The sequence below is a fragment of the Bicyclus anynana genome, chromosome 2 (genome assembly GCF_947172395.1).
Source record: "Bicyclus anynana chromosome 2, ilBicAnyn1.1, whole genome shotgun sequence".
Taxonomy (NCBI): Eukaryota; Metazoa; Arthropoda; class Insecta; order Lepidoptera; family Nymphalidae; genus Bicyclus; species Bicyclus anynana.
The window spans coordinates 12,544,699-12,558,957 of NC_069084.1; the positions used below are offsets into that span (position 1 = coordinate 12,544,699).

Here is a 14,259-nt window from a genome sequence, read left to right on the forward strand (position 1 = left end):
GTAAAGTTTATCCTAATAGATTGTAGGCCTCACGTCTCTGCCTCTGATTCCGGAGGGTGTGGGTTTGATCCGGTTCGGGGCATGCACCTCCAACTTTTCAGTTGTGTGCATTTTAAGAAATTAAATATCACGTGTCTCAAACGGTGAAGGAAAAACAACGTGACGAAACAGGCATACTTGAGAATATTCTTAATTTTCTAAGTGTTTGAAGTCTGACAATCGCATTAGCATCGGTGGTGGACTAGGGCCTAACCCCTCTCATTCTGAGAGGAGACTCGTGCTCAGCAGTGTGCCGAATATGGGTTGTTAATGAAATGATACTGCTCAAACTTCGTTTACAATCCGCGCGATGATTAGGGATGGAACCGTGTCAAAGTGAACTAAGGACGCTACGCATATATTGATAAAGAAAGACAGGTTATAAGTATATTTAGATATTTAAATCAAGTGGTAACCTTGTCGATCACTGGGGATGATGACTAGGATTGAATATATTTATTTTTATGATACATTCGGGTAAATAAGGTAAATGTTAACTAATTTATACATAAAAAGCAAAGATTGACTGGATATTTGCAAAATAAATAAGATTATAAAATTTCAAAATCTACTAAAAATATTTTATCGTAATTAGATGAAAATTCATACAGTTTTAGCTTCCTTACATTAAATGTGACATTTTTTAATATATGTAACTTATTAACTTATTAACTATAAACATAAACGCAGAAATAACAAAGATATTAGTAATTTTGCCTACGACGTCTTTAAATCCCTGTAGCTCCGAAAGTAATGATCGCAGATACGCTGTTAGTTTTACAAAATTGCTTTACTATTAGCATACTCTTAATTTATATACAATTGAAAAAACTGTCATCATCCCTATTTTTGATTTGGCATATTTGTTATCGGAAGCTTTTTTTGGCTTGCATGAAAACGCTCCACCACTATTATTTTGTTCGACTCCCCTGAATATCACATACACAATGTTTGAGGTCATGAATAAATATTTTGTACCTGGGCCCAAAGTCTATTACTTTGCGGAAGCTCATTATTTATTATGAATAAAAAATAATAATAAATAAAAAGATCAAATAGGGGAGATGTAGGCAATGGGAGACAGTTGGCAATGGTGATCACCTTAATATAACAAAAACCGAACGCGATCGGACGATGCGAATGTACTTATATGCTAGTATTGCATCATATTCGTTGGCGACCGGGACCTGGCTTTAGTACGCGCGACGCATTCGCGAGTGACAGACGTGTGAAGTTTTGGCGCCATTTTGATCTAATTTTTCGACGTAATAAATACGAGGTAAGTCACAAAATAATTAGTATTTACTTCTGTACTTCTAATATGTAATAGCCGTAACATTTAAGCTTGTAATCCAGCAGCCATTTCGTTTATTAAACTTGAATTTTTTTGTCAGGCATTTTTTTTCCGTCTCAATTCCCATGTAGGTAATGGGAGTCGGGTGATCCCCATTACATACATAGTGATCCTCATTGCCCACACTAACTAGCTTTGGTAAAATAGTGTTATTATTTGTTTGTAGATGCCGAAAACTCGTGCTAGAAAAACAAATAAAGCTAAATGGACTTTAGACGACCTGGCAAATGCTGTAAAGCTGATTGAAGAACAAAAATTTTCAATCAGAAAAGCTGCCGAGATGATGAATATTCCATTTGCCAGTCTTCACAAGAGGTACAAGAAAAATATAATTAAGCCACCTCATCTCGGTCGTTATACTGTATTTAGCCCTGAGATGGAAAAAGAATTAGCGGACACCATTAAGAAAATGGCTAACTTATTTTATGGGTGCACTCGATATCAAATAAAAAGAGCCGCATTTGAATACGCTGAAGCTGAAACACAATTTTAATACCGTTTCGAGGTTGGCTGGACGAGTGTGGTTTGATGGATTTGTTACCAGGAATAATATTTCTGTGCGGAAGCCCGAAGCTACTAGCATTAACAGGGTTACAGCCTTCAACAGAACTGAAGTTCAACAATTCTACACGCTGCTAGAAGAGCTAATAGAAAAATACAAGTTTGTACCAAAGAATATATACAACTGCGACGAAACTGGCATATCTACCGTCCAGGATCCAGGAAAAATATTGGCTGCAACAGGGCAAAAGAGAGTAGGAAGCATAACAAGTTGGGAAAGGGGTAAGAATATAACTCTACTCTGCGCCGTGAGCGCCACTGGTGGATATGTCCCCCCAATGTTTATATTCCCCCGAAAGAGGATGACACCAACTCTAGAAAAGGATGGCCCAACAGGAGCAATATATAAATGCTCTGACAACGGTTGGATAAATGAAGAACTTTTCCTTCAATGGCTCAAGCACTTCACCCACTTTACCAAACCTTCTGCAGAAGAACCAATACTATTAGTGTTGGATAACCATGCAAGCCACATTTCTTTGTCGATATATGAGTATTGCAAGGAAAACCATGTCCATATGCTATCACTACCACCTCACACATCTCATCGCATGCAGCCATTGGATGTGTCCTTTTTTGGTCCATTCAAGGCTGCATATAGAAGAGAATGCGATTTATTCATAAAAAGCCAGCTTTTACAAAAAGTAACACCATACGATGTTGCTTCATTGGTCAAAAAGGCATTTTCGAATGTTGCCTCTATGAGCAAAGGCGAAGCTGGTTTCAGAGCAACGGGAATATTTCCTATAAATCCCAATGTTTTCACAGATGAAGACTTTCTGCCAGCTGAAGTCCTTCAGGTAGAACCAATTGTAGTTCAAGATGTTGCTGAATCGACTTCTGCTATTGCTATTGACTCCGCACCAACCCTACCAGCTACTATTGAGCTAGATCGGAATAGTCCTATTCCGAGTACATCCACCGCACCAACCCTACCAGCTACTATTGAATTAGATCGAATTAGTCCTATTCCGAGCACATCCACATTTTGTCATACTACTTCTGAATCAAGGACTGACATGGCACCAAATCTTACAATCCAAAATTTCATTCAGATGCCTAAACAAAAAACTGTTGTCAAGACAAACGGAGGAAGAAAAAAACAGCATGCAACTATTTTGACATCCACACCACTCAAAGACGCCCTAGTGGATAAAGAAAATAAAAAGAAGGAGAAAGCTGCGAAGAATAAAGGAAAACGAGTAGGAAAGAAGAGCAATCCACAAAAGATCAGTCGTGAGAAGGTTAAGAAGAAAATTCTACAGGACTCTAATGACACTTCGGTGTCAGATGTAAATACTGATGAGTTATGTCAGGATGATGAAAATGATGATGCAGGAGATGCAGGGAACTTGTGTCTTGTATGTGGCGAATTTGGGCGAGACAATGAGACATGGTACCGGTGCACTTCTTGTGGGCTCTGGGCTCATGCCGAATGTACTGGATGGGATTCTGCGCACAATTATGTGTGCGATATGTGTTGATCACCATTGCCCACATACTGATCACTATTGCCAACCGATGTTGACAATGGTGATCAAACGTACTTTTTTTTATTTCGTTGATTGTACCAAAATTAGTAAACTTATGTGATGAAAGTTGATCTCAGTTGATAGTTAAGAAAGTAAAGTTTATGATTATAATAGAACAATATATAGTTAAATGATAAACATGTTTTTATTCTTGTTTTTGCTTAAGTGATCCCCATTACCTACATCTCCCCTATACATATTTTTTACAGATGAAAGTGCGAGGAGATTCCTTGAAACCTGGGGACGTTTTGTTGGCGAATCACCCTAAAGCGGGAGGCTCGCATCTCCCTGATCTGACCGTCATGACGCCCGTGTTTCACGAGTGAGTCAATGAATTAGTTTTACTAATATCTTTGTGTTATTAATAGAAAAAAGTCGATTTTTCTGACCTCAGTTACAGATTCCTTATTGGAGCAAATCTAAGATACATTAATAATTATGACAACATGCCACTACAAGCTTGTTACAGACACATCGCTTCATGTTTGATATTCCTTATTTGCCTTTTTACGAATGTCGTATAATTTCAAGCCGCCCCACAGCTCACCGAGAGGTCATGGGCCCTATCCCTACACTTTGGCGTCCAAAGAGTAGACATACTCTATACGACTGATTGGAGGAGGATATTGATTGTATTTCAAAGATATCGCTTCTTATAAAAATAACCATAATAGCACTCCGGTTCATGAAGCTTGGTGTATGTTACGTACATGTTCTAGCTTCAGCCCCTGCATTTTGTAAAGTTACAGACAGCGCTGTAACATCGTTCGTTTCTATGGCTTCGTTGTTAGTGATATCTTAATTTTGGCATCGTATAAACATAAAGTTTAAAGAATATTTATTTATTTATTTATTTGGTCCACCAGTAACTGCTGCAGCATTTACATAACTACAATCTAAAAAAAACACAAACACAAGGCTCTGCACAATCAAATGAAGGTAGACACGGCATGCACATTTCCGTAATATTAAAATAAATTAACGATTAATAAAAATACATAAAATTAGTTTACATAAGAAAAAAATATATTTAATACAGTAACAAGAAAAAGAAACATTTTACAACTACTAAAATACAATGAAATTCGTAAAAACAAAAAGAAAAATTAGTTTAGTAAATCCAGTAAAACTAACTTGCGATATGTCCTTGGTGAGTCTATGTGGATATCTATAGACCGACCAAGTGCGTTATATAATTAACATAGTGGAATATGTGCCAAAAACAGTTCTAGTGCGTTGCGGTACGAGTAAAGTAATAGCTTTGCGAGGGTATCTACTAGGTGCCCTAAAGTTAATTTTGCTTAGCTTTTGTTAATATCACGTGTTATAGACGAATAGTTCGTCGACGAGTGTAAAATAGCAGAATCTCACCCCAGATCTAGCAAGCGGCCGATATTCTTCGTGGCGTCTCGCGGTCACCACGCCGACATCGGCGGCCTGACGCCCGGCTCCATGCCGCCGCACTCCACCAGCCTGGCGCAAGAGGGCGCTGCATTCAAATCCATGCTACTGGTCGACGGGGGACTGTTCAACGAAGAGCTTCTTGTTAAAGGTTAGAGTGTAGGCTACTGAAAGTAGAGACTGAAATTGCTTAGCGGAGTAACATTGTGACGTCACAAAATGGAAGACAGCGTTTTTGACATTTGGAGAATTTAAAAAAATATAATTTTTAAATTAAGTTTTATTAGAAATCCTTAACTTTTATTAATTAATATAGTTATATTTCGGACCCTTATTACCATGCGAAATTAATATTGTTTATATTAAATTTGATATGAGTCAACTACTATTGTTCTTTCAGAACTAATGAAGCCGGGTGAGGTGTCCGGTTGTTCTGGCACAAGGAACCTGTCTGACAACTTGTCCGATCTGAAGGCGCAAGTCGCTGCGAATCAACGGGTATGTTCATACATTCCCATTTAACCTAAGATGCGATATCAACAAATAAAAAAAAAATTAAAAAATTTAGTCCCATAATCTATCTAACATAACCCACAATGCTCATTAACATATATTTGAGCGACTAAGCTTTGAACAATATTGTGGTGAAAAAGGAACTATTTCTAATTGTATCTTTTTCTTTTGTGGGTAAAATAGCAATTTTGTAGAATTGCTTCTTTTTAAAAATAAAAAACTAAATCTTATCTAAATAAAAAAATCCATATCATCCTACTTAAGCACTTAAATCTCTCTCAATTCCAGGGTATCCAATTGGTCACTGAATTGATACATCAATACGGTTTGGATGTAGTACAAGCGTATATGGCGCATATTCAGCAGAACGCAGAATTGGCAGTTAGGGATATGTTGAAGGTAAGTTTATGAATAAAATGCGTTCTAATCACAAAATATTTGAAAAAACAAAATTAAATTTATTATTTTTGACTTATAGGAAATAGCTAAAAGCACAATAGCTAAAACTGGTTCAGCTGTTTTGAAGGCTACTGAGTATTTAGATAACGGCACCGCCATTGTTCTGAAGATTACACTGGACAAAGATAAAGGAAGCGCAATTTGTGATTTCACGTGAGTTTCTTAAGTATTCTGCTATTTATCATTTTTTTATATTGAGGATTGTAATTAAAAAGAAATTATTTAGTTTTATGAAATAGAAACCAGACAATATTTATCAGCATCCTCAGGAGATATTGATTTGACAATATAGAATTGAAAAGAGTGTTGTTTTTTTCCATTCCTTAATTAATTAGTATAGACCTTGCATACTATACCATAACTCGAGAAGACATATTACCAATAGCGGCGGAGTTGAAATATTTTTCTTTCATCAAACTTTTGGGTCAAAAGAGAGAGAGAGAGATATGTTCGAGTTCATCGATATTGGTTGATTTGTCTTCCTCTCGTCTCGAGGTATGTCGTAGTGCGCATACCAAGCCCAGGTTTTCGCGAACAATTTCATAATATCCATGTATTTTTTATTGACAGAGGTACAGGTGTGGAAGTGTGGGGAAATTTGAACGCTCCACGAGCGATTACTCTGTCAGCTTTGATATATTGCCTTAGATGCATGGTGGGACATGACGTACCATTGAATCAGGTTAGTTGGTTAAGCAAATATTTAAAATGCACGCTAATCGGAACCATAAATCGGAATATAAAAACTTGCACAAACTCTCATGCTCATGTACACATAGGTACTCACACACACCACTCAAACACAACTCACACAAACCACTCACAAACACAAACATATGCACTTTTGTATATTATTAGTAATTTAGTTTTAATGATTATTTATATCAAATGTATTAGTCTACTATATATTATGGAAGAGCGGGGCCGCCCGTCACAAGTTACAGTAGTAATACTGCAAACTTAATGGGATGGTTCCAATCACAATATTACTGCTATGTTTGAAAATAATGTACTAATATGTTGAATCTTTGGAAATAAACTATAAACTTAAAAAAAAAATCTATTATTATAATAATTGTTTGTTTTATACAAGTCTGTGTTAAAAACCCTCCCCTTTTTTAGGGCTGTCTCAATCCAGTAAAAGTGATAATTCCAGTTGGTTCTATATTGGATCCTTCTGAAGACGCGGCCGTGGTGGGAGGCAATGTTCTCACCTCGCAACGCATCGTTGACGTTGTTTTCAAAGCATTCCAGGTGATTGTTACAATTTATTATATTGTATATAAAATATAAATATGTATATAATAAAATAAATATATGCCAACACGGAATAGAAAGAAGTGTAACTGGAGTTAGGAGAAAAGATAGAGTAAAATTAACAAAAATTAAAAAGATTACTAAATTTAAGAAAGTGGAAAAAGGCGAGAAATGGACAAAAAGGATTTCAGAATGGGAATAAATTTCCTAGGGATGGTAAGAGGAATGAAGGAAGACAGGTGAAACGTTGGGAGAATGATTTTAAAAATTTCGCCGGTCCTGAATGGATGAGAATGGCGAGGGAGGGAGAGAGAAAAGTGGAGATCTTTAGGGAAGGCCTATGTCGAAGGACAGAAAGGAAAACTGTTTAAAAATTTCGTACTTTTATTTAGCTAGCAGCCAATTATTTGTTCAGTGGAATAAAATCTTATCGTGTAAATACTTAGTTACCTACAAGACAAGACTTCAGTTTTAGATAATTTATGTTTTTGCTTTGTCAGGTCTGTGCCGCATCTCAAGGCTGTATGAACAATTTGACTTTAGGAGAAACCAGCTGGGGATACTATGAGACCGTGGCCGGGGGCAGCGGAGCTGTGAGTGATTGTACTTTGGTTTTATTTTTATTAGAATAGTCTTGCGCTGACATTCTAAAGTTCCTTTTTTGTGAATTGCAAGTAACCCAAAGAATAGAGTAAAGTCATTGCATAGCTTACCTTTTTAATTTAACCACTCACAAAATCACAATGGTTGAACTGATGAGAATCGTCAAAATCCTGCAAAAAAGACGCCGTGATAGGTACTGATGAGTCTTTAGCGGTCCAGTTAAAAAGTCTCCTTATGCAAACCCAGAAATTAAGGGCAGATGTGTATTGTCAACAGTTGATAAATGTGCTGAAAATCTGTCTGCTGAACGGCTGAGTCTGGTCTGGTCTGGTCAATTGTATTCTGATTTGGAATAATGCTGAAACTGCAACACAAATGGTCTCTAAATCAGAGAACCTAGGGTTGAAATGTGTACGACTTCGATTCCATTCTTCTCGAGCCTTGCACCAAAAGATTACCAATTTTCATGATTTTGGTCAACTTCCTAAGAAAATAATTTAATATTGATCAGTCAAAAACTATATTGAATTTTTCTTCCCTAACTATTTCACTGATGGAATTAACATAGCAATGATTTGGTTTGGATTGGATAACATTTCTTTCTTCTCTTTGTAACGTCGTGGATTTTAATCTTGGGTGGTCAAATTTGGAATCTCTAGGTTTGTTTCGAAAGGCAGCGACATCGATGAATGTCGTAGAGATTACGAGGTTCGCTGCTAGATGGCGCTTATATTAAAGTGCTCAGACAAATAAATATGGACAAGTAGTTGGAGCTTTATAATCTGTATATAGACTTAATATATGGTTAGAGGTATTCCACAAGTAACGAAAGGTATGGAATCCGAAACCGACTTTAAAAAACAAATGTCACATATTATCTGTGCAATTTGTTGATTGTACTCTGTAAGAAAGATGAATCGGTAACTTTATAGCTTTGCTATTGGTGAGGTTTTTTATGAAGAAAGTCCCGTTATCTTCTCGTTATATACTCGGGCACGTTCGAGTTTTTTCTTTTGGCTGGCTGAAATTTGGAGACATGTAGTTGACTTTCCAAAACATTAAATTTACTTAGAGGCAGTGATGTAAGATACTTGTTCCGGTCAACCATAAAAATTTCCCGTGAGATGTTAAGATGGCTACCTACTGGGAACTAGGGCGGGATATCCTTTTAAGGATGGGAATGTAATATATTCTGAACTTAACCTAACCTATATACGTGACCTAATGTAATCACACTTCTTCTTAATACAACCACGTTATTATGTAGAAACGTAGATTGGTTGTAGACATTTGAAACGCCGGTTCTGAAACCTTTGGTCATTCTTGGAACATTTTTATGGAACCTGAGTTGACTATTACATTTAATCATTTGCACGCGTCGAGTAGCATGCTGTTAGCGGCGTAAATCTTGGAGGTTCGCTGGCCGCCAGACAAAATGACGGACGGATGAATGCAACAGCAAGGTCAGCGACCGCGTGGTGTCAGCTTCCATCATAAACGTCAGGTCGTACCTATTTTTTCTTTTGTTAAATGGAGTCATGCTAAAACTTCTATTTTTATATATTGTTTTTTTAAAAGGATGCGTTACATTAATTGTTGGTGGTGATTCGGATATACCGTTCAGATTACAATAAGATTTAGAGATAACTAGACCTCTTTCGTGAGTGTTTAAAATGCAACGTGTTTGTTGTCCCTTTAGTATAAACGTGTGTAATTGCTAAGCGAACTTAAATGGAATCATCCTTGTGGATTTGGCTGGTAGCGATGTGAATTCATAACTTCTAGTGCGTTGTTCGACGGACCCACTTTAAATACCTAGCCGTGGCAGTGGTTTGGTCAACAAAAATCCAAACGCTATATCGACACCATCTAATCCCCAAGGATTGGTATAATAAAACAAATATTTGAGATAACCACTGTTTATTTACAAAGTATGTACAAAGTAACTTAACATTTAGGAAACCTGGTTTTTTTATGTAATTTAACCCATTAATATTTTGTCCTTTTAGGGTTTCTCAAGGGTTTAGCATTACTTTTATATTGTAAAAAAAAGGTTCATCTAAAAATATAGAAGCCAAATACCGGTGATTACTGTAAAAGTGTTTTTTTTGTTTACTTAACCCCGCATCCTCCTACGGGTATAGATCCGAAAGCCAGAATCTCGGTGGTAACATTTGAGATTCTGGTCTACAAGCTGTATGTTTGGCTGGTGACGCACTAGAAATTTCATCCAAATCGTTTCACAAAAACCGGCACAAACTAGAAGGCTTGCAGTGGCGCCCAACGTGGGGCGTGCAGTGGCGCCTGGGGATTTTTTTATTAATCCTAAAGGATCTGTACAACGTGGGAGAGAAAAGGGAATAATAGAATCATCCGAACACCACTCTAACAATATTTTTTTTTGTTTTCTGTTCCAATTTCTATTACTATAAGATTTTGTTTCAGCATAAGCTTAATATAAAATAACCCATGATCATTTTTTTTGTGATGGTGTATTTGGCATAGTTAGTTATGTTTATAGAGAAATTTAATTACTGAATTTTTAGTTATTATTGTTATTTTAAGTAACTCAATATTAATTTAATGTTTTAAAAAATAGTTGTACCATCACCAATAAATAATGTCAGGTCATAAGGAAATACAGTTTCACTCTTTGAGGAAGGATGAGCTGGTATACGAGGTCTCGATCAGATCCGAGACTCCGGGTAGTACTGTAGATGAGCTTAGGAGGCAGATGCGAGGCCTCATGATTGAGTGCCCCTCGACTGCCATATTAGAAACAAATATAGACAGCAACACCGAATTAGTAATAATTAATGATAAGTTAAATGAACTAGCCACAATTATTGAAGGATGGGGAAAATCAGGTGATAGGGGATCTATAGCAAGGGCAGAGGCCCTAGCCTATCACCTGTTTCATAGAGTAAACAGATTGAAGGTCGACGAATCAGCTAAGGTTTCAGCCAAGGTCGGGGAGGCCAGACTGAGATTAGGAAAATTTATTGCAATCATTGAAGCGCCTGGAAAAAATGTTTCAGAACAATTGTCTACATCTTCTAAGCCGTCACCTTCAGCGGAGGCTTCGGAAATAGAGTGCTCCGGGGACAAAAACCTGGCGAAGTGGAACCTAAAATTTAATGGCTCCACCGATCCGCGCTCCTTCGTCGAACGAGTGGAGGAGCTTCAGCTTTGCTACGGTGTCTCTGAGGCTAAACTCTTCAGGTCGGCGGTTCAGCTGTTTGAAGATCAGGCACTACTCTGGTACAGAGGTATCAGAGATCAGGTACGCTCTTGGTCTGACCTTAAAAATCTTTTATTAGAGGAATTTGACCCCGTCGATTATGACTATAGGTTGCGAGGAGAGATAAGATCTAGGACGCAGGGGGCTGAAGAGCCCGTGCATATATATTTTTCTATAATGGCTTGCTTGTTTGCTCGGCTGAGGACTTCGATGTCCGAGGTCGAAAAATTAGAAATTCTATTACACAATGTACGCCCAAAGTTTTCGCAGCAGCTCGCGTTGACAACCATTTCATCCATATCGCAGCTGAAAGATGCATGCAGGAAACTCGAAGCGGCCAGTCAAAGGGCCACACAATTTGCTGAGCCCGGCCGTTCGAATTCTATTTTAACTCCTGAATTTACTTATAAAAATAAAAATAAAAATGTGGCATATTTGGACAACGAACAAAATTTTCATTCAAATCAGGTTCATAATGACCAGGGTCGTTATAAACAACATAGCAAGTTGCATCAAAATCGGTTTTATAACAGCCAGGGTAAATATGAACATGGTAACCCTCACAACAAAGGACGGGTTAATGATAATGACCAAACCAGGGCAGGGCCGTCACACACTGGTAACAAATATAGAAACCAGCGGTTAGTGAGGCATAACGTACACTGTTACGGTTGTAAAACCCCTGGGTACACGAAGTTTACGTGTCCAAAATGTAACAAAGCGGCTACTAGTCCAAAAAACTAGTCTGCTCGAACGATGCCAGCATAAATAAAAAATTTAAAAGATTAAAAAGTTTCGGCACTTTGGCATCTGTTCGATTTCAACCAAAAAAGAATGATATTAGGCCTTATCTTAAATTTAAAGTAGTCAACCTTGAAATTTGTGGTCTACTTGATTCAGGAGCATGCATCTCAATACTAGGTAACAACTCTCACGAAAACTTCATCAAAATGGGTTTCAAGCTAGAAAAATTTAGTAATATCTCCTGCACCGTGGCAAATGGTGTTAAGCTGGAAAGTATAGGTTACATGTACCTACCAATAACATGTCATGACACTACCTGTGCCATTAAATTTTTTGTTATACCTACAATAATATCGGATATAATATTAGGTATAGATTTTTGGAGGGCATTCAATATCGCCCCAGAGATACTAGACTGCATTGACTATAAGTATCAACCAGCGAGCTTCTGCGAGACTTTGAGTACGAATAGGGTAAACACTATTCAGTCTTTGGAAAATCTGTCAACCGAGCAGAAAGAACTAGCAAATGCCATTATAGGGAAATTCCATGACATCTCTTTTGAATTAAAAGGTCTTGGTAGGACGTCCTTAATAGAGCACGACATCGACACAGGTGATGCTCTACCCATTAGGGTAAAACAATATCCGCTATCGCCGGAAAAGAAGGTGGCGTTGCAGGAAGAGTTAAAAAAGATGTTGGCATTAGACGTCGTTACTCCCAGTGAAAGTCCGTGGAACAACCCAGTTATTTTAGTCAAAAAGGCAAATGGTGATTGGAGGTTCTGCTTGGACTGCAGGAAGCTAAACGCAGTGACAAAGAAGGACTCGTATGCTATACCATACATTCCTCAAATACTTGATAGTTTGAAGGAGGCCAAATTCCTGTCGACTATAGATCTGTCATCTTCATTTTGGCAGATACCTCTATCAGAACGTTCACAGGAAAAAGTGAGTTTCCAAATTGAAGGGGCAGGATTATTTAAATTCAAAGTTGTGGCCTTTGGACTTTGTAATGCTCCGGCGCGGCAACAAAGATTAATGGATAAATTAATAAATCAAAACTTTTGTAGTGACGTAGACAATGGTTATGTTTTTTGTTATATAGATGACATTGTGATATGTTCATCGGATTTCTCTACTCACTTGTTGTTGCTAAATAGAGTCCTGGATAAATTAAAGTCAGCTAACTTGACAGTGTCTTTTGACAAATGCAAATTCTTTAGGGAGTCAATCAAGTATTTAGGTTATGTAGTTGATGAGTTTGGGTTACATACGGATCCTGATAAGATCTCTTCAATTTTAAATTTTCCGACCCCAACCACAGCCCGGGAAGTAAAAGTATTTTTAGGAACTTGCTCTTGGTACAGGCGATTTATTCGTAACTTTTCAACAATTGCAGCACCGCTGAACAAGCTGACCAGCAAAGGGAGGAACGCGCCGAGGTTCCAGTGGAACGAGGCAGCTGACAAGGCCTTCTCGTTGCTAAAAAATGCATTGGTGTCAGCTCCAGTATTAGCAGTTCCTGATTTTAGTAAGCCTTTTACTGTCCATTGTGATGCTTCGTCGTACGGTTTGGGGGGAATGTTGTCACAGATGATCGAGGGTCACGATCATCCGATAGCTTATGTTAGTAGATCTTTAAATAAGAATGAAAGGAACTACAGTGCTACGGAACGGGAGGCCCTAGCAGTCATATTTGCAGTCGAAAAGTTCCAAGCGTACTTAGGAAGTAGGAAGTTCACGATAGTTACAGACCATTCGTCTTTAAAGTGGTTTTTGAATTTGGAAAATCCTTCTGGTAGGTTAGCTCGATGGGGTTGCCGACTGTCTCAATTCGATTTTGAGATAGAACATAGAAAAGGCACAGACAATGTAGTTCCTGATGCTCTATCGCGACTCATGAAAGTTGAGGCAATCCATGCAACGTCTGATACACCTACCTCAGGTATGAAAGATGAATGGTATGAGAGGATAAAAAATAATTGTGTTTCTAAACCTACACACTTTCCAAATTATATGGTTAAAGATAATATTTTATTTCGCTTAAGTAAAAGCAAGTATGATCTAATAAGCGAGTTTGATTGGAAAGAGGTCATTCCAAAAGGTTTGAGAAACAAAATTATAAGTGAGAACCATTGTGAACCAACAGCTGCACACCTAGGTGTTTTTAAAACACATAGACGCTTATGTTTAAGATATTTCTGGCCGGGTATGTACAAAGACATAGAAAATTTCGTAAAATCATGTGACGTATGTAAAGCATATAAACATTCTACACAAGCAGTCCCTGGTTTGATGGGGAAACCAAAGGTATGTTCACGTCCCTTCCAAGTAGTGAGTTTGGACTTAGCGGGTCCACTTCCACGAAGTAGGTCTGGATACACATACCTGCTAGTAATAACGTGCGTTTTCTCTAAATACACTCTACTATTTCCGTTACGCCGCGCAACATCAGCGTTGGTGGCTAAAAACTTCGAAGACGGGTTGGTCCTGGTACATGGAGCGCCGGAGACGGTAATCCTGGACAACGGAACACAAATGACCGGTTCCGAG

General features: G+C 37.8%; 2 protein-coding genes across 4 annotated transcripts in view; both read left to right on the forward strand.

Moving 5' to 3' along the window:
• LOC112045278 (5-oxoprolinase) overlaps positions 1-14,259 on the forward strand; it is a 33,329-nt gene that overhangs the window by 11,813 nt on the left and 7,257 nt on the right. For all 3 annotated transcript variants that reach the window (XM_052888318.1, XM_052888322.1, XM_024081392.2), the window contains 8 exons: positions 3,696-3,808; positions 4,863-5,038; positions 5,288-5,385; positions 5,689-5,799; positions 5,879-6,012; positions 6,430-6,541; positions 6,982-7,113; positions 7,617-7,709. In XM_052888318.1, coding sequence (XP_052744278.1) covers positions 3,696-3,808; positions 4,863-5,038; positions 5,288-5,385; positions 5,689-5,799; positions 5,879-6,012; positions 6,430-6,541; positions 6,982-7,113; positions 7,617-7,709 — 969 coding nt within the window. The remainder of the gene's footprint in view (positions 1-3,695; positions 3,809-4,862; positions 5,039-5,287; positions 5,386-5,688; positions 5,800-5,878; positions 6,013-6,429; positions 6,542-6,981; positions 7,114-7,616; positions 7,710-14,259) is intronic.
• LOC128199326 (uncharacterized) lies at positions 11-3,689 on the forward strand. Its single transcript, XM_052888346.1, has 2 exons — positions 11-1,318; positions 1,560-3,689. Exon 2 carries the CDS (start codon positions 2,233-2,235, stop codon positions 3,436-3,438), a length of 1,206 nt encoding a protein of 401 aa, XP_052744306.1. The 5' UTR covers positions 11-1,318; positions 1,560-2,232; the 3' UTR covers positions 3,439-3,689.